Here is a 23,437-nt window from a genome sequence, read left to right on the forward strand (position 1 = left end):
GCAAACCTGAACAAACATTACCTTAGACATCACATCAAAGGTACATGTTTGTTAAGAGCAGTGGACACAACTTCAAAGTGTCCTAAGCTTTGCTTTGTTACTGAAAGAAATACGTGAATATAATATGCGCCGGTCATGTACAGAATTCATAATTTTCAAAAGCATTATCAGGAACACAACCCGTTTCGCTTCTTAAACTTTCTAGTACCAAGAAAACCTAAATGATCATTCCCCAGTTGGGGTCACATTAGACCCATGATTAACCCGGTCTCTGAGCAGAAAGCGCGGCATCCTCGATTCAGGGTTTTTTTGTCTGTGTTTTATATATGCGCGAACTCAACCCGAAGGTATCGGAGGCTTTACATGAGCACCAATTGTGTTACAGACGGGCAAATGTTTATTTTTTAGGCATTGGGAGATTAAGTGATTTACCTCGACTCACAGGATGTTGAGACAGAACCCTGTTCCCCAACTTCTAGGACGACCGCTCTAGCCGGTAGGCTACATACTCTCATGCTCCATGTGGCAAGCACGTCACCACGGTGATGCAAATGAGGTAAAGACTGGGCGGGGTATGAAGCACTCACAGAAGGCCAGTGCGGTAGGAAGGCCCTGACAGAAGGTCGGGCGCATTAGGAAGGTGTCCACAGAAGCAGTGGTGGTGCAAGACCTACTAACACAGTAAACCTGTTTCATTTTTCTCACTGTGTAATGAGCTCCTATAGAAATGCGGATCTGATTTATTTAGTAGTTACTAAACTGGGGTGACAGATATTGCACCAAAACGTTAGCATTTCTTTAAGGTGACTCCCTGAGCATTATTAGTATGTTATTTGTTTTTTCCTCGTTTCACCTAATCATTGCATGTGATCGATATCGATGTGCAGTGCAGTCTCCAAGTTTCGGTGCTGCCCGCATCTGGCTGAAACTAGTGTGTGCGTTATTGCACTTCTCGTATTTATAGAGAGCATACTTTATTAGTATCCATCTCCATATTGCCCATTTTGTGTTTGTGCAGGGCAGTGAGCCAGGGAGAACTTCAACAGGGTCAGAGGTTAAGAAATATGATTCAGGATTGTTTACAAGAGGCAAAAGATGTGTAGCTGGTGCTTCATATATGTAGTGTGAAGGAATTCCTCAGATCCAATTTGATTGGAAGACTTTGGGCATTTGTGGTCTTTATGGGGACAGTTTGACTCTGGTAGAGTAGCTGGAGAAGGGCCTTTCTTTCTTGCTATTTTGTGTTCCCAGTTTGACGTTATTATTTTCTGTCGCATCCTTAAAAACATTTTGACTCTATAACATTAAAGGAAGGCTGTAGACCTAATGGGTGTAGAGCTGGAACTAGAGAGCTGATTTTTGTGGCTTGAGTGAAAGAGTTGATTCCAGGATTCACTCGGATGAGTAGGATCCACCGGGGCTACCCACTTGGTATTTGGACAATCCAGGGAGTTAGTTACAGGTTGGAGAGACCATGGAAACCAAGGTACTGTGGATTTAGTGTAGTCACTGGTTGGGATTAGCAAAGAACTGATAAATGGAAATCTTTTAATTATTTTTTATCACAGGCAGTTACTCTGGACAGCATTCCATTACAGGCAGGAACCAGCCATAATTATGACAGCAAACATTCCATTACTCAATTTTTTAATTGCCTTTTATTACTGAACAATAAGCTTGTGGAGCTCTGTCTTGATCGCTGCATTATTTGCACACTTACAAGATTCTCCAGAAATTGAGTTTTCATAAACTCACATTCTTAAATCATCCTATCGTTCAGCTTGGAGTACCACACTAGTATCTCAATAGCAGTTCTATGTTAATGTAATCCTAAGGCTGAAACAACTGTTTAGTAGCCTAGTCGCATCATTTTAAAGAACCAAACGTCAGCCAGCCAGAGGTAACCAGACTGATGGCCGCACTCTGAGAGGCTATCTTCCTTCAGATTTCTACTGCACATCATGTGTGAAAGGAGTCCGAAGAGCTCTGCTCATTTCCAAATATAAATGACTTTTCTTTCAACTTCAGTTTTTGCTTTTCATAGAAGATCTATTCACATGTCTGTGGGAAAAGCATGTAAAAGCAGGCAGTGTCTTGGACATCTAAAACCAATTCTTCAGACCATGTAGGAATTGTGGCAAGAAAGATTACACTCTGAAGACCCTCATAAGGAGTGTATTTATTGTTTCTACCCTAACCACAAAACTAAGGAGTGCAAAATATGCTGCGCCTCAACTAAAACCTTAAAAGGTAGAGAAGGAAGTCTTTAATATGTCTACAGAAGGTCAAATATAAAGAAGCACCATCTTCTGAAGAAAACTCGGATGACACCTCAAAAAAGCCACAAAACAACAAGCACGGATATAATCAGCAAAGAGACCGTATACATCTTTGCAATCTGAACATTAGCCTTTAAAAGAACCTTCTGAAAAGGTTTCAAGTAAGTCAGGAGACCAGAGTCCCATATTTGCAGACATAATTCACATTTGGAGGTCAAAACCTAAACCAGCATCTGAACGATTGATGCCGAAGTAAAAGACTTCTCCGAATCTTACTGAAGACTCCTCGGCGATGAGACCTTCATCATCAGGACCATCAATGACCATACCTGTGACAAAAATGTTGTAGACAGAGTCATCAGAATGGTATGAAGGTGGTGTGGCAAAACTAGAGTAGTAACGTGAGCAACCATGAAAGCAACTATTACATCTTTGACAACAGCTTCTTCTAATATACTGTTGACGACAGTTGCACTACCATCAACTATCTCATTGATGTTAATTCTTTTCTCCACTCTCCAAACTCCCAAAAGAAGCCCAAGATTCTACTTGTATGGTAAGAAAGGCACCACAACTTCTCTGCTTCCAGAAGATACATCTGCTCTAATTCCAGAACAAACCTTCTGTAGTAAAGCATCGCCAAGATCTCCTCATCACATTTTTTAATCCAAAGACTCTGAAGATGGGGAAGTGTTTGGGTCAGCTTATAGCCTCACTCAAACTCAATGTAAAATATCAGGACCTGGATGATGATGGTTATGGCAATAATTCAGTCTCAATATTTATGTGACAGACAGAAATCTCTGCATCCAGAATTCCTTCCCAAACTTTTCAGGAATATCAAGAGCGAGAATGGGACTACAGAGAATATCCTTTTAAAAGTTACACGCAGGTCTCCGATCAACCCATTAAACAGGTACCATTAAATCTTGTAAAAGACTTAAGTTTAATGTTGGCTGACTGTTACTGACGGTTCCTTGGACCAGCATCACTAGCGCAAAGAAAGCAAGTTCTTCTACCAGCTTCACCATCGGCTACATTGCCCTGAACTCAATCCACCACTTCTAGAACACCTTCAGGAGTAACAGATTGCTTTTTGTATAGTTCCAAGGAGCCAACCAAGAAGACGGTCAGAGCAATTCCACTAATAGACCACATGTGGTCAGTTGGTATCAAAACAATAAAGAATCCAGCTACAGAGCCAGCTGCTCTTCCAAGGCTGGATAAAAAACATAAAGCCCCTGATGATATTCCGGCCTGCCCTATTGGCACATTCACTGGCAGATTTGGTAATAATGCAAGTGGATCACGGAAAATCTCGCGGCCAAAGACACCTTGTTCTTTCACGCCAGATATGAATTGAAAACGTTAAACATTTGCAAGAGGTTTTCCGCAATGACAGACACTCCTTAAAGAACGTCTAAGCAATTTTACCTCACTACAATAGCCAAATATGGTCTGATATTGCTCCGTACTTTGAGATCCTACCTGAATATGACAGATCTGAGGCTAAAGCCACCTTATGTGAAAGTAAAATAACTTCCTTAGTGATTATTGATGCCGGAGCGGACATTGCCACAACTGGCTTCAGGCAATTAATTGACTGGTGCAGCAGTATTTGGAAGGCAAGTGTGGTTAAACGCATAATCTTTTCGACCTATAGTGCAGAGTCAAATTTTAGATAGGCCTTAACTCAATGTTTGGCCAGCATTATGATGCTATGCTTCAAGCAGTTAAGACAGTCACGGACACAGCACGATCTCTAGTATCGTTACTGCAGCGCAGAACACAGCCCTTTCCAGCAGCTATATGCAGAAGCCAGCTTGCTTTGAGGGATGGATTTAATACCAGCCATATCAGACACATCAACATATATATGGCCAACCATACAATCCACAGTGTTGACTACTACCACCAGCGTCTGTCTAGAGACAGCCATCCTGCTGCAGACCCAGACAGCAGGGGAAAGCTCATGAAACCTCCAGACATAGTGACAGCTGTCTGGCCACCACCAAATTTTACCTCCCAACCTCTGTTAGATGTGAAAATCTCTTCTTATACCAGCCGTGGATAACAACTGACCAATGAGTCTTTGATCATATAAATCTGGAACACACATTGGAATTCATACAAGACACCTCCCTCATTACCACCTACGAAACAGCATCAGTTTCTGCAAACATTTCAAGCAGAGATACCTATAATGATAAAGAAAGGAGCAATAGAACCAGTACCCGAATCACAGCAAAATATAGGCTTCTTTCGTTGCTTCTTTCTAACGTATCAAAAGTCAGGTGAATGGAGACCAATCTTAGATCTCCGTCTATTAAACACTGTCAGAAATTGGGTTGTTTGTTGAGATTGGGGTGCGAGGGGGGGTTGAACCCATACTCAATCAATACCCACAGTCCTTGTCATGGTCAACCACAAAATGTCTCTAAATTAACACGTACTGAACTCTCTGGTAGCTTGGCACTAAAGCAGTCAGGCTTAACATATCTGCAAAGTATAAAATATTTATGCAGCACTTGTACAGTAATTAAATTAAAACACAACACAAGAAAAATCCCTCACTGAACGTCATGCGGCTGAGGACTTTCTGATGCAAATACGGAAGAAGATTTCCTTCAAAGAGCCCCTTTGAGGGCCAGTTGGACATTGCATCACCCTTTCAAGGAGGAGCACGGCCCTATTATGAAGCATGTCACCTTGATGAGTCTTGGACTATGCATCCTAAAAAGGATGCTCAGTCTATTGGTTTTTGGTATTGGATATGTTCACCAGCAGTTCCGCCAACTGTGCCGCAGATTGGAAGAATACTGATTCATTTACCCTGCATCATTGCCTCAAGTCGAAACTGCAATGAGATGCTGCAGTTGGTCAATTGGGTCTGTGCCATTAATTTCAAAAGGGTGAGCCTTCGTTAAATTGCTGTCCCACTCTCCGCATGCATGGTTACTGTTTTATATAAGTACTTCCTACTCTGATGAATGCACGAGAATCTATGAAAGAAAAAAAGTTACCTGTAATTGTAGTTCTCCAGAATTGGGATCTCTCTGCAACATACTCGCCTCCCCTTTGGAGGCTCACCTAATGGTGATGTTATTTAACTCTAGTGTTAAACGAAGTCTGAAGGATAGTGTTCTCGCAAGGTGTGGTCATCAGGATGGTTGTCTCTGATTGGTTGTAGTTGAACTTGTAACATGGATGAAAGAAATTGCATGAATGGATTGAAGGTCCAGAAAATTAGTGTTTCATTTCTGGATGCTGTTTTAGTCAAGTGATACAGCAAACAAATGATGGAAGGAATGCTGACAATGCAAATATTCTTCCCCAATCAAAAGATTGGGGTTAAATCCATCGTTCTTTTGCCCACTACTCCACCCCAGTTTGGATCCAGCCATATGCAAATCAGTCTTGACCCTGTGCCCCATGGGAACAGTCCAGACCGAACTGCCAGGCCAGGTCCTCCCTGGACCGGAAACAAGCATCCTGGGACCGGTTTCAGGGAAAGTCACCCTTCTTGAGCCAGGCTAGCTTTAATCCAGTGGCACAGTGAGCAAGGGGCCCACATCTGGGCATACCCATCCCACTTATGGCGAAAAGTGTTACAGAAAACAAATGATGGACGGAATGCTGACAATGCAAACATTCTCCCCCAGTCAAAAGATCTGGGTTAAATCCATCGTTCTTTTGCCCACTACTCCCCCCCCCCCCCCCCCCCCCCCAGTTTGGACCCAGCCATATGCAAATCAGTCTTGACCCTGTGCTCCATGGGAACAGTCCATACCAAACTGCCAGGCCAGGCTGGACTGTTCCCATTGGGTGCAGGGTCCAGGCTGATTTGCATATGGCTGGGTCCAAACTGTAATGGCATAGTGAGCAAAAAAACGATGGATTTAGGCCCAGATCTCTGTACTGGGGTAAATGAATGACCTTGTTCTGCATTCTGTCCATCAATTTTTGTTTTTGCATTTGTCACCCCGAGTGGGACGGGTATGCTCAGACGTGGGTCTCGTGCTCTCCATGCCACTGGAGTCAAGCTATCCTGGCTGATGAGGGCTGAAAGCCCGGAACCTGTCCTAGGATGCTTGTTTCCAGTGCAGGGAGTGCCTGGCCCGGCAGTTCGGGCTGGACTGTTCCCATTGGGCGCAGGGTCAAGACTGATTTGCATATGGCTGGGTCCAAACTGGAATGGCATGGTGAGCAAAAAAACGATGGCTCTAGGCCCAGATCTCTGTACTGGGGTGAATGTATGACATTGTTCTGCATTCTGTCCATCAGCTGTTGTTTTTGCAGTTATAGTCAAGTGAGGTGTCACACTGCTACTTAGTGATCTGACACTGTGAATAGTAGTTGTGAGTAAACCAACTAAAGTCTTCAGCCATGCAGCTTACACTCTCTGTTTGGATGTCTTTTTTCTTCCCTGCTACACAAGCTTTTGAGTAGCAGCTCGGATACAACAGCTGTCACCACTCCTTTGGGGAAAACTGGGTGACTACCAGAAGGTTTACATGAATAATTTACAAGAAATGGAACATGGAAAAAAATGTATTTTTTAAAATATTGTAGTTTTGCTCATGCCCCCACCCTCAGAGTTAATCCACTTCACTGGCCCTTCTGCTCGACCATATTGTACACTTCAGAACCGAAACAAAGTTTATCATAATTGATTTTAGTCCGAAATATTGCTGACAAGTTGCTTTATGTTCTGTAGTCAATTAGCAAGAAGAGGACTGTGGGAGGCACTGGATTTAACGAACACTGCGGTCTCCTTCAGTTTATTTTCTTTCATTGTGCTGTTCTTTCACCATAAATGTTACAAATGTTCAACCCATGTGGGGGTCGCTGCATGTTCTAGAAGATGATTCACTGTGGTGACTCTCTAGCGCTCTACGAGACTCTCTCAATAAATACTGCAGTCACAAACCATAATGGTGATGTAGGTCTTAAAGACCGGAGTTCATTTACCCTAATGTACACACTCGTCATGCAGGTGATGCATCAGTAAACCAAGAAACCACTCACAATGTAGTCTTCCGCCATGGGACTCGTTATCTCAGGTCCCTTGAATAGCCTCCTCTACTCTGATTGTTCACCCAAACTTCCAATGAAACACTGGCTTCACGGTTCAAAGCTCCCAAGGTAAGTAAGGTAGGTGAGGAGGGACTTAAGCAAGAGACAACAGCCTAGCGGGAGTCGGGAGAGGGTCTGAGCGGGCAGGAAGGGTGGAATTTGAGGTCTAGCTGACCCTCCCTTGGCTTTTAAACTGCTATGGCACTGTTCTTGGTACATCAGCGTTGTAGCAGAATTATGTAGGAAGGCACGCAGTAGTAACACCTACTGTTTACAGCGCTAACGTAAAAAACTGAACTCTTCAGCACTATATAAAAACGATGCATTTTCTTCATTTTGTCTTGCTTTTATTATTTTTAGATCTCGGATAATCTCCACTGGATCACCACATATCAACCCATAATACTTCTGTTCTTTTTCCCATAGGTACATACGCATTGTTGGGACACATAACACCGTGAACAAAGTTTTCCACCTCGTGGCTTTTGAATGCACATTTACTCACAAAACCTTCACTCTGGAAAAGGGCCTTATTGGTGAGTGACAACAACTTTCATTTCCTTTGCTGTGGCCCTTTTGACCAACAACTCTTTTTAATTCCTAGCCTTATTGTACCGTTGCATGAATCTCAATAGTAACACTTTGCTGTTTCACTCTTCGCACTGTAGACCGCATTTTCACGTAATTTCATATATATTAAAGCTGAGATTGCATCTTACGGCTTGGTCCCAGGCAGTTACCTTGCACCGCACAAGTTCTGTCCCCATCAAACTTAGGGTGGTTGGTGCATCAAGGGTATGTTCTGCCCAATTACTTTTTAGGTCTCGGCTCGAAGGCTGCGCTTGCGCAGTCTCGATCCGAGATTTAATGACTTGGAGAAGAGGGGCTTGAACCCGCCCCTCTTCTCCCCTGTATTCCATTGGCTGGCCTCTTGAATGCTGGCCAGCCATTGGAGAAGAGGTCCGTCACTCCGATCAGGCCCTGTCCTTTTCGGATTCGGGGGCGTGTTTTTTTCAACAAATCTAATTATCTCCTCCAGCCAATGGCAAGAGGAGAACACGCCCCCGAATCCGAAAGCGCCGCTGCCTTTCTCCAAGGCATTTCTGCTTCGCCTCGGAGAAAGGCAGTGGTGTCTTCCGGTGCCCTCGGCTCGTTCCTCTTTACTTGTTGTGGAAAGCAGGAGCTCTCCACGAGCCAGTCAAGGTAGTTTATTCGAAACTGGATGGAAATTGAAGCTGAACAGACAAAACGGAAGTTTTAATCATCGTTGGTAAATCCGATCTTTGGCGGGACACATACCGGCCAGCAGAAGTTGATTCCTTACCCATGCAGTCTTTCATGGTAAAAAGCATTGTAGAAAAAAACCGATAATGCTCTCTCTATCGCGAATCAGATTTCCTCTGTAGTATCCCCGTGTGTTTTTTCACCTTAAAGTCTTGTTTTTACTTATCGTGAACGTGAAATGAACGGATAACTGCGGTAGGCGTTAACTGTCTAAAACGAGGCTCTAAACCAGCACGTAACATGCTTCTAAATATACCACTTTCTTATCTTTGGGGGAGGGACGTATTGCTCCATGAAGTGTTTTCTAAGCGCTGCAATCAGTGGGGAATGCCCTCTGTCCCACTTCACGGTACTATCCCCGGAGTTGCACTTTTGCTCAAGTTTGGGGCCTCATGGCCGGTTGTCTCCCAGCACCCAATGGGGAGCGACTGCCCCGGAAGGGATTGTGTCTGGGACGGCGCTGGTGTCTCCGGCATCCCGTGTCCAATTTCAGTGCTGGGTTTCTCTAAACTGCTCAGTGCACATCTGCACTCCGGGCTCTCCCGCAAGCTCTGTAAACCGACGAGGGAGTTTCCTGCCGAACAGGACTGACATAACTGAAAGAACAGTCAGCTCGCGAGGCTGTGGTGTTCAGAAGCTCTGCAGTGCGCTGGAGCCCCTCGCCAGGGCCCCTACAGCCACTTCTAATGCAAGTCGCCAGGGCAACTCGTCAAGGGGACGTCCAGTGAACTGTGCCACTTAAAGTAGGGTGGCAACCTCGACTGTATTAAAGTAGTTGGGTCAATTAAAGTAAAGAAGACTACTATACCCAGAATGCATTAGGTTGTCGCACAAAAGCACAGGGCTTTAAGCAATGACATGGAGTGACCATTATTTCTGATTGCAATTAGATGATGTAATAGCAAGTCGTAACTTACAGTGCTTATAAACAGCATGTGTGATATGAACCGGTATATAAACGAGCATTGGCACGTCCAATTGGTCTCGTCTTTTAGCCCTATTGGCTGTGACAATGTTTTTTAGTGGTGATTTACACACTGGTACTCACAAACGTTTTCCCAGGGGTCAAAAGTATATGGTATGTGATGTGGCTGAGGGTCTCAGCGACGCCAGCAAGGTTGGGGTCAGGAGAGAGATGGATGTAAGGTGGGTGTAGGTGGAGCGAAGCATGTAAATGGTGCGGACTGTGAGTCGTGGAGTTATTTTTAAGATTTAATTCCATATTGCCTTCTAAATTGTGCCCCTTGTCTACAGAAGACACAGATTTCACAATACCTTGTTACGCTGTGTTGTAGTCTTTATCCATGTACCGCACCCTGGGGTAAGCCTGCAGTGCTTGCTATCGCTACCTTTAGTGAGTCAAGTGTGCACTGGAAGTATCTTGATTGTTGAACTGGGATGAAATTGAATCTTCTGCCTCACAATCTCCTTATTTCTTTAGTTTATCTGTAAACATTAAGAATGTTTATAAACGGACTCAGTTAGGGGCTATAAAAACTGACGGAGACCCCCTGCTTTGTTAAGCCTTGCACTGTGTTGCTGGTAAAAAGAGCATATGGAGTGTTTTGGTTGCTTCTGTGCACACTTCCTTTTTTGCTTTTGATTATATCTCTATGTATTTTTAGTTTCTTGTGACAAGTCGTCTGAACGCGCCCCGCCACTGTTTTCAGCAGGTCCTCTTTCACATCCGTTATAATGTTTTGTTGAGATGTGAGTTATAGATGGTAATAACAGTAATCTGCATATATGCAAAAATCGATGAAGACTAGACTTTCCCAGCACTTGGGTGTTAAGCACTTAATACTGAAGTAAAAGCTGAAAAGGATGCGCCAGATATTTGAGCAAATTTTATATAAATTATTGTACGCTGCTTCCTTCAAGAACTGAGTAGAAACAGGATTGTTGAAAGGAAGTGTACCCACAAGGGGTCGCGCACAAGTGACATTTTTTAATTGGCATGCATTAGTGATGCTGAAACATTGTTCAGAGCGAGGGTGCTGGTTTAATGTTGCATCACTGATGTCATAAGGATTGTGAAAAATCCATGCGTCGCACAAAGAACAAGTGAGGCAAATGTATTCAGCAGGAGGGTGGTAAGGATGTACTATGTAGCTTGTAGTACATGAAGCATGCTGTCTCAAATATATTACTAAAGTATGGTGTGGAAGCGCATGGTAGTTTGCAAACACATTTAACACTGAAATGACCACAGAATTTGAACAAGTATACCGTTTTATTGCTAAAAACCTATGCAGTGCACAAATGTAATGTGTGGAAATTGGGTTTAAGTGAATATTTCATTTGCACATCACCAAGTTTATTGATTTTGTTCCGTTTGGCATGCACTTAAAAGGGTCCGCTCCCCCGCCCCCGCCAAGCGTGCGCGCCACGCTCCACCGGGCTTGTTTAGATTGCACCTTTATATAGCGCGCCGGAGTGAAAAAGATTTAGTTCTCCGGTAGCACATTGTAGCGTCTAGGGTTTACCCTCGCAGTCGTCCAGGGACAACATTGTGCCAACTTGAGGATAACGCAGCATCTGAGGCCTCCATTGGTGCAACAGCGAAGGGTGCCAGCAGACAGAGGGAGCCCAGCCTCCGGCTACAATACACTCACAACACAAGCCGGTTGACGGAGCGCAGATGGGGGGGGGTGTGTGTGTGTGTGTGTCTGTGTGTGTGTGTGTCTTTTTTTGTAGGTGGCTCTATGCGTGGTGGCTTTGTCTGTGTGTGGGTAACTCTGTGTGTGTAGGTGGCTATGTGAGAGGCTCTGTGTGTGGGTGGCTTTGTGTGTGTGGCTCTGTGTGTGGGTGCAAATGCAATATGTTTCGCATTTGAGAGTGATTAAGCTATTGACAGTGTAAATAACAATGCCGTTTCTTTAAATGTTTTAAAAACAAAAACAAACATAATGTCATGAGCAATGCCAATAGCTCTAACTTTAACAATGCCGAGACCATTGCATTGTAAATGCTTGTTAATTGACTGTTTGGCTCCAGTAGAGTGAGCCGCCTATTTGGTATCACTTCTTCTAGTATACAGAGGAGACTACATTTATTCTCCTATCCTCCCCATCACAGGATCTATCCATGCTTGAAGGATGTTGACTGGCGAATGTGTGAGAACTGTCCTAAATGGAGACCATGATGTCTGCTGCACCTCCTCTGGCCTGGGGCGGGTGCATGATTTATGCATCCTCGAGGAACTTTAAATCGCCTCACTTACAAAGGCCACCTTTAGTGGTGTACACAGTTTAAAGAGAATCTTTGAGTTGTTGATCCGTGCGCACCAAGTACACGCACTGATGTGGCTTATTTTGTCTCCGCATGACGTTTTCCAGCAGTAGCTGCTTTGTCCTACCACCCAACATTAATTGGACACATTGGTGTCCCTGAGTAGTCACGGGAGCACGTGCTACCCACTTTGTGCTCCCCTAACCAATCTGTTAGTGGATTTTGTGTATCTGCGTCTGTGGTTCCCCGGAAGTATATAAAAGAAAGACCGTTTGTTTGGACAATAGATTCAGCCTTTCTCAACACCCACATCTCTGTAGTCAGTTCACCTCTAGCAGGAGGGTGTCTTTTTTTTTTAGGTCTCGGCTAGCGAAGGCTGCGCTTGCGCAGTCTCGCTCGCGAAAATTAATGACTTCGGGTGTTTTGGAGAAGAGGGGCTTGAACCCGCCCCTCTTCTCTCCTCTTCTCCATTGGCTGGCCTCTTAAATGCTGGCCACCCATTGGAGAAGAGGCTTGTCGCGCAAAACAGGCCCCGTCCTTTTCGGATTGGGGGGCGTGTTTTTTCGTTGCTTTTCGCAGGGCGTGTTTTTCTCTCCTCCAGCCAATGGCAAGAGGAGAGAAAAAGAAACACGCCCCCGAATCCGAAACCGAGGCTGCGTTTCTCCGAGGCAGTTCTTCTCTGCCTCGGAGAAAGGCGGTGGTGTCCCGGCGTTGCTCCCTCACCTGATCTCCTTAACGGCAAGCCGGCATATTTTCTGATAACACTTATTGGAGTGCCCGCCTCTAACACAGCATTGCAGCCACACACCTTTCATTTTTTCGGCATGTCAACCATAGCTCCGTACACTTATGTCATTTAAGGTCTCTGCAAAGGCTTTAAAGTCATCGCCCCAACCCATCCCCAGCAAACAGAGCGGGCTTCCGAAAATAACAATTAGCTCAAGCAAGCAGAGCCGAGGAAGTTCGAGCAGACCATAGAGACGGAATCTACCTCAGCTCACCAGCTGCTGCAGACAAAATGATTTGGTGGCCATGCTCAAATTTATTTTTTCCAGTTCCAGAAGCTACCAAATATAATGCAAAATGAAACGTTGAAATTTTTTTTTTTTTTTTAAATAAAAATGTATAAAGGGCTACGTTTGTAAATATATAACAAATTAAAATAAGTGAACCGTACAAAATTAGTTAAATAGATTTAGAATAAGGATTAAAAGATCCTCTGTGTTAGTAAATACTTGTATATTAAATTAATGGTTAACCTCATTTCTCTGTCAGCAAGCTCCCGTGTAACATGGCCTCGTAAGTTCCACTGCTTGTCTCTCTTCTATATCTACAGCTCTGCCTAGCCTGAAAACAGGAGTTTTCTCCTCTCTTCTCGGACACAGCTTCTTCCGGAGCTTTAATGGTAAGAGTTGGGAAGTATATGTTACCTTGGGGAGCAATATTGCCCGAGTGATGGACTGATAGGCCGGCGTGTGGGGGGTGAAAGCCTTGACAAGAGGTGCCCTCACACACTGTAAACAAACTTCCTTCAGCCCTGTGGTGGGATCGGATCCTGGAGTGTACCTTGGGCAAGGAGCATTACCAACTTGATCTAGCTCGGACACTGGTTCAGTGGCTCCACACTGAGGCCACTGGAAGTTTCACTTCCCCTTTTGGTTCTAATTACTTTTAGCATCGACCTCGTCTCCACTTGGCTTCGGGGAGCAGGGGAGAGAAGAAGGAAAGAAAACCCTGGAAGAATAAACAAAATATATTGCGCTCCCACGAAAACCGAATCGCTGGCACACTGCTATCAACGCGTGCCCTTTTCCCCCTGTTCTTACATCCCACGTCCCGGAGACGCGAAGGATTTCTATTTATCACATTTTTTCCTTCTATAACATATTGCATTTTATGGGGCAGTTTGGGGTTTTCGGCGTTGTTTCAAAGAAAGGTTTTCAGGGAAAAAAAGGATTTCGCCGCCGGACGGAGGAAATAATAAAATAATACCAAACAAAAGGACTAGACGGAGGAAGGGAAGTTGACACTGAAACGCCCAAAGTCGCTCCGACGGGTTTCAAGGCGCTACAAATATGCAGACGGCGTTGCGTATTCTGCTCTGCATGGCCTTTTTGGCGCTGACTTTGAGCGAGACCAACACCGCCAACTTCAGCCCGCAGGTAAGATAATTAAACAAATCAGAGTTTTTCCTTGGATGCTTTTGTGTATTTGAGTTTGACATCGCAGTCCTGCCGTGACCCCTCTCACTTGGGACAACTTTAGGTCACCTTATGTAGATTGCAGCCCTCGCACTTCTGTATGGATGGGGGTTATAATATAGTTTTGTTAATTCTGCTTAATTTAGGTTTTGCCCAGCACTCTCGGCCTTTGGCGCAAGTTATCCATCCTCATTAAAAAATAAAAGATGCATAAATCTTCTAATTTCTTGTTGATTTGGATTTGCTGACAATGTGTTATTGTCATTTAATCCTAAAAACGGTTTCTTTCCTTATTGAAGCAGAGTAATGGCTCTCTTCCAGCCTCCCCCGGGGGACACGAGTTCACTCGCACACGAGATCTGCTGACAGGGTTTAGGAGAGTAGCCTGGGATGGGCCAAGCCTGGACCTTCCCTCCACTTCCCCTCCCTCCCTGTCAGACTTCTCTCTGTGTTTTTTTCCCTTTATTTTCTTTGTTGTCTGTTTTTGTTGGAAGGACTTCTGCACAAAGTAACGAAACCAAATAATACCAGATACGTAGAAACTGGACCTCTCCCCCTCACATTTAGGCAGCACGCACATATTTTGTATTTCATGTATAGATTTAGTACGTGTGCGTTTTTAGGCACCCCGAACGGAAATGTTGTTCAAAGGTCACATGTAGCGGTGCAGAGGCCGTGGATTGGATGGGAAGCAAGAATGAGTGTGCGCGCTTTGGGGGAATCGTGATCTAACGTGACTTGACGATCTGTTGGAGTACAACGGGGTCTCCTGTCGAGGGCACAGGGAAGGGGCGGTGGAAGACTGGCTCTGTGGTGTCACGGAGGTGAAGTGCTGTTTGTGGGGGCTGGTACCGGATGCGTAAACTGGGCCTCTCAGTCTCCCATCGGCAAGCAGCCCAGCAGTTCGTTCTTCTGATGTCTAAAATGGGTGCTATTGATTTGGGTAATCACTCGATTCATCGATCGGACGTGTACATGCATAGGAGTGTGGGAGGGGCGGGTGTATGTGCGAATACGAAAGGCAGGAAGCGGTGCTCTGAATGTTTGGCTCGGGTGCATTGGGGGAAGCCATTTGTTTGCAATTGTGCATTTTCGCCCTGCTCAGCAGAACCGTGGCCTTTAATGGAATACACTAAAGTGCAGCTCCGGCGGCATTCACCCCACCCCCACTTGCGCATTCTGCTGAGCTTGTATTTTTTTTTACACACTTATCTAATGAAGTCTTATGTCTTCGTGGGCGAATGCATCCACCGGGAATTGAAATCCTGACGGGGCCTCTCAGCCGCCCATCCTTCCGGGCTCTGGGTAGCAATGAAGTTCTATAGCGCCGTGAGGTCCCAGCGCTCTTTATATGGTTTACACATACACCAATTGGGTAGTAAGTAGCGGCGTGGAAAAATGTTATTACGTGTATGTGAAGTTGCATTTCGGAAGAGTTGACTGTGGCCCTTTTTAGGTCTCGGCTAGCGTAGGTGGCTCTGTGTGGGTGGCTTTGTGTGTGGCTCTGTGTGTGAGTGCAAATGCAATAGGTCTTGCCTTTGAGAGAGATTAAGCTATTGACATTGTAAATAACAATGCCGTTTCTTTAACCCCTTCCATGCTCATGACGGAACGATTCCGTCATGAGCATCGGATTCCCCCGCAGCGCTGAAGGGGTTAAATGTTTTAAAAACAAAAACATAAACAAAAATAATGTCATGAGCAATGCCAATAGCTCTAACTTTAACAATGCCGAGACCATTGCATTGTAAATGCTTGTTCTGTACTAGTGGCAACGCATCTTAACACCTTCCCCTTTAAAGTGTATGCAGAGCAATTTCACTCCAGGATTGGTTCCGATCATCTTTGTTTCCGCAGAGATATACTGATTTGCTAAACCTGTAAATATTCATGTATTGGTTCATTCACACATGCTCCAGGCAACCACATTTTTGATGACGGTTCCTGCTCTATGAAGATCCCAGAGTGAAGCCACAGACCTGGACAGTTGGGTAAAAGAATTGGATGACTCAATTTGTAAAACCTGTTTATTGGTTTTCGATTAAGGAACAAAAAAAGTCGGTGATATACACAAAATAGCATCATGGTTGACCCCAAGAAAAGAGAGCCCAGGAGTCCGTAGGCATCAGAGAACAGTTGCATAGTAACATCTAAAGAAGAAGTAATGCACAATAATGAAGCAAAGATATGAACAGCAGTGCAGAGGACCATGAGGATCGTGTGGATGCAGGTATTACAAGACTGTGCATTAACAGGTTCCAAACAAGTAAAATGGGGTGTAACAAAAAGAGGGCAAATGAAATAAACACAATATGTGGGACTGTGTATTAATGGAGTGCCGCTGTTGTGCCTGCCCGCCCGCCTTAAACCTCCTATGCGGGTGCCGCCCAGTTTAGAGATTGAATGATGTGAGTGATATATGACTGAGTGACCGCTGACTGTGTGAGAAATCAGTGGCGTTGATGCGCACAGGCACTGCAAGGAGGAATGGGCTCTCCAAGCTCTTGACAGCTCAGCAGCTGGCTCCCACTAATCCGCACTGCTGTCGCCCATAAGGTCCCCCAGTATTGCGTCCCAACTGGCCACCAGCGGGAGTCTGCGTAGACCCACTAAATCTTCCCTTTGCAGGGCGATGCTCTCCGCCTTGGCCCATGTTAACAAAGAGCGCTGCCACGCCAGGGTGTGTGGGGACTCGAGGGATTTCCTTCTCCTGGTGATGAGGCACTTGGCAGTTGCCAGGCCCAGATCCAGGAAGCGCGGTGTGGTGACCTTGTGTTATTTACTTTTGACAAAGAGATGTAGAATGTAGGATTCCCAGCGGAAGGGGACGGCTCACCCGGTACAGTAGGTAAGGGCGCCGGCTACCTCGGTCCAGTATCCGCCGAGGGCAGGACATTGCCACAACATATGCAGGAGGTCAGCATCGACCATTTGGCAGTGAAGGCAGGCAGTGTCTTTGCGATGGAAATATTTGTTGATTTTAGCTGGGGTGAGATACACTCTGTGTAAAACAAAGAATTGGATCTGGCAGAAGCGCTGATTGCGGGGTATATGAGTGGGACCCTCCAAGACCCTTGCCCATTCGGGTCAGTGAAGGGGCGGTCCAGGTCCACCTCCCAGGGGAGCTTCAGAGGATCTAATGAGACTGCAGTATGTTGTCTACTGGAGGGCTCAGTGGTCAAGTCACCCCAGTGAACCGCAAGGGCCGTTACAAGAGAACGATATCGCAGGAAGCCGCCTGGGTGTAGCCTCTCTTCTGAAACAAGCATGGTGTACAGTATAAGGACCCCCTCCCAGAAGAGATCCCCAATGTTATGGATGTCTTCCGCCATCCAGTTGTACAGCTCAGTCGCCGTGGTGACATGTGACCCTCTGGGTGTTCCCTGAAGTGGTATGGAGGTGCGTATGGTGTTGTGGAGTGGGTAGCAAAGCGGCTTCTGCAGTAGCATTTGTATGCAACTCTAAGCAACAGGGAGTCTATGGCCCTGGACTTCGAACAAGGGCGAAACAGGTGAAGCAGGGTAGAGTGTGATGAGGGGCGGGGGCTTAGTGTAGCTGTGTCGGAGAGATGGGAAGAGGCCAGCCATCTGGCAATCCATTGTAATTGTGCGGCAAGATAGTACTGCTCCAAGTTAAGAGCAGCGAAGGCCGCTCCGGTCTGTAGGTAAGTAGAGCTTCCTAATGAATACACGGTGGCGGGAGGTTTTCCAGATAAAATCTCTGATCATTTTCTGCAAACCAGTAAAGAAAGAAGGGTAAACGTAGAGAGGCAAATTGGTAAAGTAATAGAGGAGCTGAGGAAGGATCACCATCTTTGTGAGAGCAACCCTACCTGTGACAGATAGTGGGAGACCACGAACGGCTGACGTCGCCCTGCCTAGGTTTCCGTCAAAAAGGTCACTTTTGCGCCAGTAAATGTGGATGCCCCAGTATCTGAAGGAGTCAGTGCACCACGTTACGTGGCTCCCACGAAGGGTGTAGAAAGGGTCCTGGGTGGGTTCTTCAAAGAAGTATAAGGAGGACTTTGCTGCATTGACGCGCAGTCCTGACACATCAGCAAATGACTTCAGGGTGCAAGCTAGCGAGGGTGGAACAGCGTGCACGTCCCTCACAAACAGCTGTATATCATCTGCCTACAGCAATATTGTGTGGGCTCCATCACCTAGGGGTATGCCCACGTCCAACTGTGTACAGATGTATTTCGCCAGAGGCTCCATTGCCAGAGAGAAAGGAAGAGGGGATAGAGGGCAGCCCTGTCTAGTTTCACGTCCTACAGCAATGGGTGTGGAAATTTAGGAACCTGTTTTCACACGAACGGTAGGATGCTAATAGGGTAGCCAGATCATGTCAGTGAAAGAGGGCCCAAACTTGGCCAGAACCGAGAAGAGGTAATCCCATTCAAGGTAATCAAAGGCCTTCTCGAGGTCTAAAACCAGGCATCCCGAGCGTGGCCAGCATGCCGGTGCATACGTTTCAACTCTAAAAATAAAAGTGACGAAGATTGAGAGAGGTGCTATGAGTAGGGATAAACTCATTCGGGTCCGGGTGGACAAGACCAAGGGAGAGGTGAGGAGCGTGAGGTGTTACGCCAAGATTTTGTAATCTGCACTTAGAATAGCTAACGGTCTGTAGGAGCCCATGGCTGTGGGGTCTTAGCCCGGCTTCAACAAGGATACCAAGCTGGCCGAGTGCAGCAATGATGGTAGCAAATCAGTCAATCAATAAGAGTACTTGTAAAGCGCGCTACTTACCCGTGAGGGTCTCAAGGCGCTGAGGGAATGGTGGGGTGCTGCTACTGCTCGAAGAGCCAGGTCTTGAGGAGTCTTCTGTAGGCGAGTAAGTCTTGGGTCTGCCGTAGGTGGGTAGGGAGGGTGTTCCAGGTCTTGGCTGCTAGGTAGGAGAAGGATCTGCCGCCGGAGGTCGTTCGTTGGATGCGGGGGCCGGCGGCGAGGGTGAGGCTGGCGGAGCGGAGCTGGCGGGTGGGGGTGTGGAAGCTGAGTCTGTTGTTCAGGTAGGCTGGTCCGGCGTTGTGGAGTGCTTTGTGTGTGTGGGTGAGGAGCTTGAAGGTGATCCTCTTGTCGACGGGGAGCCAGTGTAGGTCTCTCAGGAGGGGGGTGATGTGGCTGTGGCGGGGGACGTTGACGATCAGTCGGGCGCAGGCGTTGTGGATGCGTTGTAGTCGTCGTAGGTGTTTGGCTGGGATTCCTGCATAGAGTGCGTTGCCGTAGTCCTGTCGGCTGCTGACGAGGGCCTGTGTCACCGTTCTTCTTGTTTCGGTCGGGATCCACTTGTAGATCCTGCGGAGCATGCGGAGGGTGTTGTAGCAGGAGGAGGAGACGGCGTGGACCTGTTTAGACATGGAGAGGGAGGAGTCGAGGATGAATCGTAGGTTGCGTGCATGGTCGGTGGGTGTCGGTGCTGTTCCCAGTGTGGTCGGCCACCAGGAGTCGTCCCAGGCTGAGGGTGTGGATCCGAGGATGAGGACCTCCGTTTTGTCCGAGTTCAGCTTCAGACGGCTGCTCCTCATGCAGTCGGCGACGGCCTTCTTCCCTCGTGGAGGTTGGTTTTGGCAGTGTGTGGGTCCTTGGTGAGGGAGAGGATGAGCTGGGTGTCGTCGGCGTAGGAGATGATGTTGAGGTTGTGATGGCGGGCCACTTGTGCGAGGGGGGCCATGTAGACATTGAACAGCGTTGGGTTGAGGGATGAGCCCTGGAGGTCACTGCAGATGATGTCGGTGGCTTCGGATCAGAAGGGTGGGAGGCGGACGCTCTGGGTTCTGCCGGAGAGGAAGGACATGGTCCAGTCAAGGGCCTTCTCTTGGATTCCGGCTTCTATGAGGTGTGTTTTTAGAGTGCGATGGCAGACTGTGTCGAAGGCGGCTGACAGGTCTAGGAGGATGAGGGCTGATGTTTCGCCATTGTCTAGTTGGCGCTTGATGTCGTCTGTGGCAGCGATGAGGGCTGTCACGGTGCTGTGGTTTCGTCTGAATCCGGACTGGGACGGGTCCAAAATGTTGTCTTCCGGGTGGCGGGCCAATTGTATGTTGACGATTTTCTCGATGACCTTCGCCGGGAACGGGAGCAGGGAGATGGGCCGGAAGTTCTTGAGGTCCTTGGGGTCTGCCTTGGGCTTCTTGAGGAGGGCGTTGATTTCGGCGTGCTTCCAGCTTTCCGGGAATGTTGCTGGTTCGAAGGAGATGTTGATGACCTTCCGTAGTTGGGGTGCGATGGCTGCGTCTGCTTTGTTGATTACGTGGTGTGGGCACGGGTCTGACGGCGATCCTGAGTGGATGGAGTTCATGACCTTGCGTGTCTCGTCGTCGTTGACGTTGGACCAGGAGGTCAGGCGGTTGGCGCCGGTGGTGTTCACAGGGGAGGTGGAGTCTGGCGTAGTCGGGGCGGTCGTGGTGTTTAGAGCATTCTAAAGCCAAAATATAGAGGGCATGGAGATGTGGGACCAGTGCATCAGCATAGGTCTTGTAAAATTGAGTAGGGAGCCCGTCAGGTCCTGTCGCTAGTGATGTGAGAGCGACGCGCACCTTATCAATGGTTATAGGAGACTCAAGTGCCATGTATTGGTCGAGGGAGATTGCGGGCATATAAATCAGGCCCAAGAAGGCGCTGATCTGCAAACGGTCCCCGTGAGTGGTAGACTTATAGAGTGCTGCGTAATTGCTGGTCATGGCCGTGTGGATATCAAACCGTGTATAATGTAGGCTGCCTTGGTCGTCGCCCATGGTGTGTATTAGCTTGTGGGTGTGCTCCTGGCATAGTAAATAGGCCAGTAGTCTACCCGCTCTGTCTGATGTGGAATGCATGCGCGCTGAGTGAGCCAGGTAGTTATGGCAGCGCAACCTTTCGAGTAGCTCATCGTGTTTGCTGCGCAGCTCATCCAAACGGGTGTCGGCCTCAGGTTGTGTGAGTGAGGCAGTTTCATAACCGAGTAGTTTGCTCTCAATAGCGTTCAACTGTTTGCGGATATTCCAAGTGAGGCCTAAAGAGTGCCCCCTGAATGTGACCTTGAAGGTCACCCACTCTACCGATGGGTAATCCGTGGAACCAGCATTGAGTGCAAAATAGCCTGAGATCGCCCAGCTCAGGGAACCGCAAAAGCTTGGTCCTCTAGCGCCGCTGGTTGTCGTCGCCAGGTGGGTATTGGGAGGGCCCTCTGTCCCAGGTAAGCCTCAGGAGTTGGGGGATTGTGATCAGAATGTGTGTGGCCGAGGTATACCAAGTCGTGTATTAAGCAAAGTAGGGAAGGAGAGCCAAGTATACGGTTCAAGTAAACATGAAGCTCGTGGACTAATGAGTAGTAGGAATAGATGCGGGCGTCGGGTTGCGGGAGCGCCATAGATCTATCGGGGACCAGTGATCGAACCATGCGCGCAGAGCTTGAGCATTGGATGTCACAGAAGTGCGAGTCAGTGGCAGGAAGGAGCGGTCCAGAGAGATGTTGAGGACAAAATTGAAATCACCCCCTATAATCCAAGGCAGGCCGCTCCAGCAGGCCAGTACTCTTGAAAGTCTGCACCAGAAGGAGTTTTGGTCTACATTGGGAGTGTAGATCGAACCATTAAGGAGGGGCTGGCCGTTTAGCGTACCTCTACTAAATACATATCTGGCCTCCGCGTCAACCTCAACCTCCTCCACTTCGCAGGGAACCTCACCCATATCAGAGCACCTCTCACTCAGGAGGAAAAATGAGTGCTTTACACATGAACCCGTCAGCTGCTTATCTTTGAGAAACGGCAGATACGTCTCATGAAGTAGAGCAATGCCTGTGGACCTGTGTTGTAGGTATAAGTAGATAGAGTACCTGCACGAGCGGGAGTGAATGCCCCTCACGTTACAGGTGATCACATTAACGTTGGCCATACGGGATGGTTGCAGTGTCTAGAATAAGCCAGCGGTGTGGTACTGCGAGGGAAGAGCGGACAGGCAGGCGGCATCTCAACGAATGCAACAGCAACTATTCTGGAAGGATATAACAAACTGGCTTTATCATGTGTGACTTCATAAGAGCAAACTCACAGTGGGAGTTAACCCAAACACGGGAGCCCAACCATGGCAACAAACACGCAAGGTGACTATGGCTGGGGGTGGGGGGGTGTGATGGCGAAGTCAAACGCCTATCCCCTAATGATGGATCGAGCAAATGGGAGAGGTATCCTAAACTATTATCATGGTGCGACCCTGTACAATGTTAGGACGGGCCGTAAAACCGAGCTCAGGTGGCCCCAGCACAGCCCGCAGCACGACCTCCCTTGCCCCTAGTCACCCTGACGCAGCATCACGATGGACAGCTGCGTGCCAGGGTTCAGTCCAGTTGCATACCCACATATACTCATACATCCTGAAGCTCTTATGGCGTTTACGCCCTGGGCAAGGTGAGACCCAAACCTGGTTGAACACCGAAAAGCGTGTCAGCGTTTTCATATATATCATATATCTGTGGACACCTTTTATCCCTATACCCGTTTTAAGTATTTATGTAATCTGATGATACCTGCGCCTTCCGGCCTGGTCACCCCCACGCTCCTGTGCCTGTGCCTGCTCCCGCAGCCCCAGCCTCCCGAGGGCCGCCGAGCCCACACCAGCCTCCCGCAGCCCCAGCCACCCGAGGGCCGCCACGCCCGCTCCAGCTTTCCCGCCGCCCCAGCCCGTGGCCCCGCCCCCCCGCCAGCCGATTGGCTCGCGCTTCCGCCTCCCCGCAGACCCTCCCGACCGGCTCCCTTCTTATGACGTCCCCAGAGCGACCGCGCAGCGGACGCGCGCAGCGGGAGCACCGATTGAGCGCCGAAGGTGCGCCAAAGGTAAGCCCGTCTACGCCCGTCCGCGCCTGGACCGCGCCCAGCGCCTGGACCACTGGCCCCCGCAGACCCCAGCCCACCCGCCGGACGTACGACGCCGCCATCCTCAACGCACTCAACGCCGGCCGAAGCCCAGGATGCTACCGAGCCACCCCGAGACGCACCCACGGACCCTTCTGCTGCAACTCCTGCAAGTTCACCTGCATCCGGACCTGCACTACTCCAGCACCAACCAAGACGAGCAACAGCAGCAGCCACCTGAAATGCATCCTGCTCAACAACCGCTCCGTCCACAGACACGCCGTCGAGCTCTGGAACCTGCTCGACACCACAGCCCCAGACGTCGCCTTCCTCACGGAAACCTGGATGAACGCCTCCTCAACGCCCGACATTGCCATCGCCATCCCAGACGGCTACAAGATCATCCGAAGGGACCGCATCAACCACACCGGAGGAGGCCTCGCCATCATCCACAGGAACACCATCCGCATCACGACCAACACCGACGACACCCTCGCACCCGCCGAGCACCTGCACTTCCAGGTCCACATCAACCC

The 23,437-nt window shown here is 47.9% G+C and overlaps 1 protein-coding gene across 1 annotated transcript in view; it reads left to right on the forward strand.

Moving 5' to 3' along the window:
• BTBD9 (BTB domain containing 9) overlaps nucleotides 1–23,437 on the forward strand; it is a 702,660-nt gene that overhangs the window by 393,216 nt on the left and 286,007 nt on the right. The window contains exon 7 of the mRNA XM_085610241.1: nucleotides 7,782–7,891. Within this exon, the coding sequence (XP_085466367.1) occupies nucleotides 7,782–7,891 (110 nt within the window). The remainder of the gene's footprint in view (nucleotides 1–7,781; nucleotides 7,892–23,437) is intronic.

The sequence above is a fragment of the Triturus cristatus genome, chromosome 6 (genome assembly GCF_964204655.1).
Source record: "Triturus cristatus chromosome 6, aTriCri1.1, whole genome shotgun sequence".
NCBI classification, from domain to species: domain Eukaryota; kingdom Metazoa; phylum Chordata; class Amphibia; order Caudata; family Salamandridae; genus Triturus; species Triturus cristatus.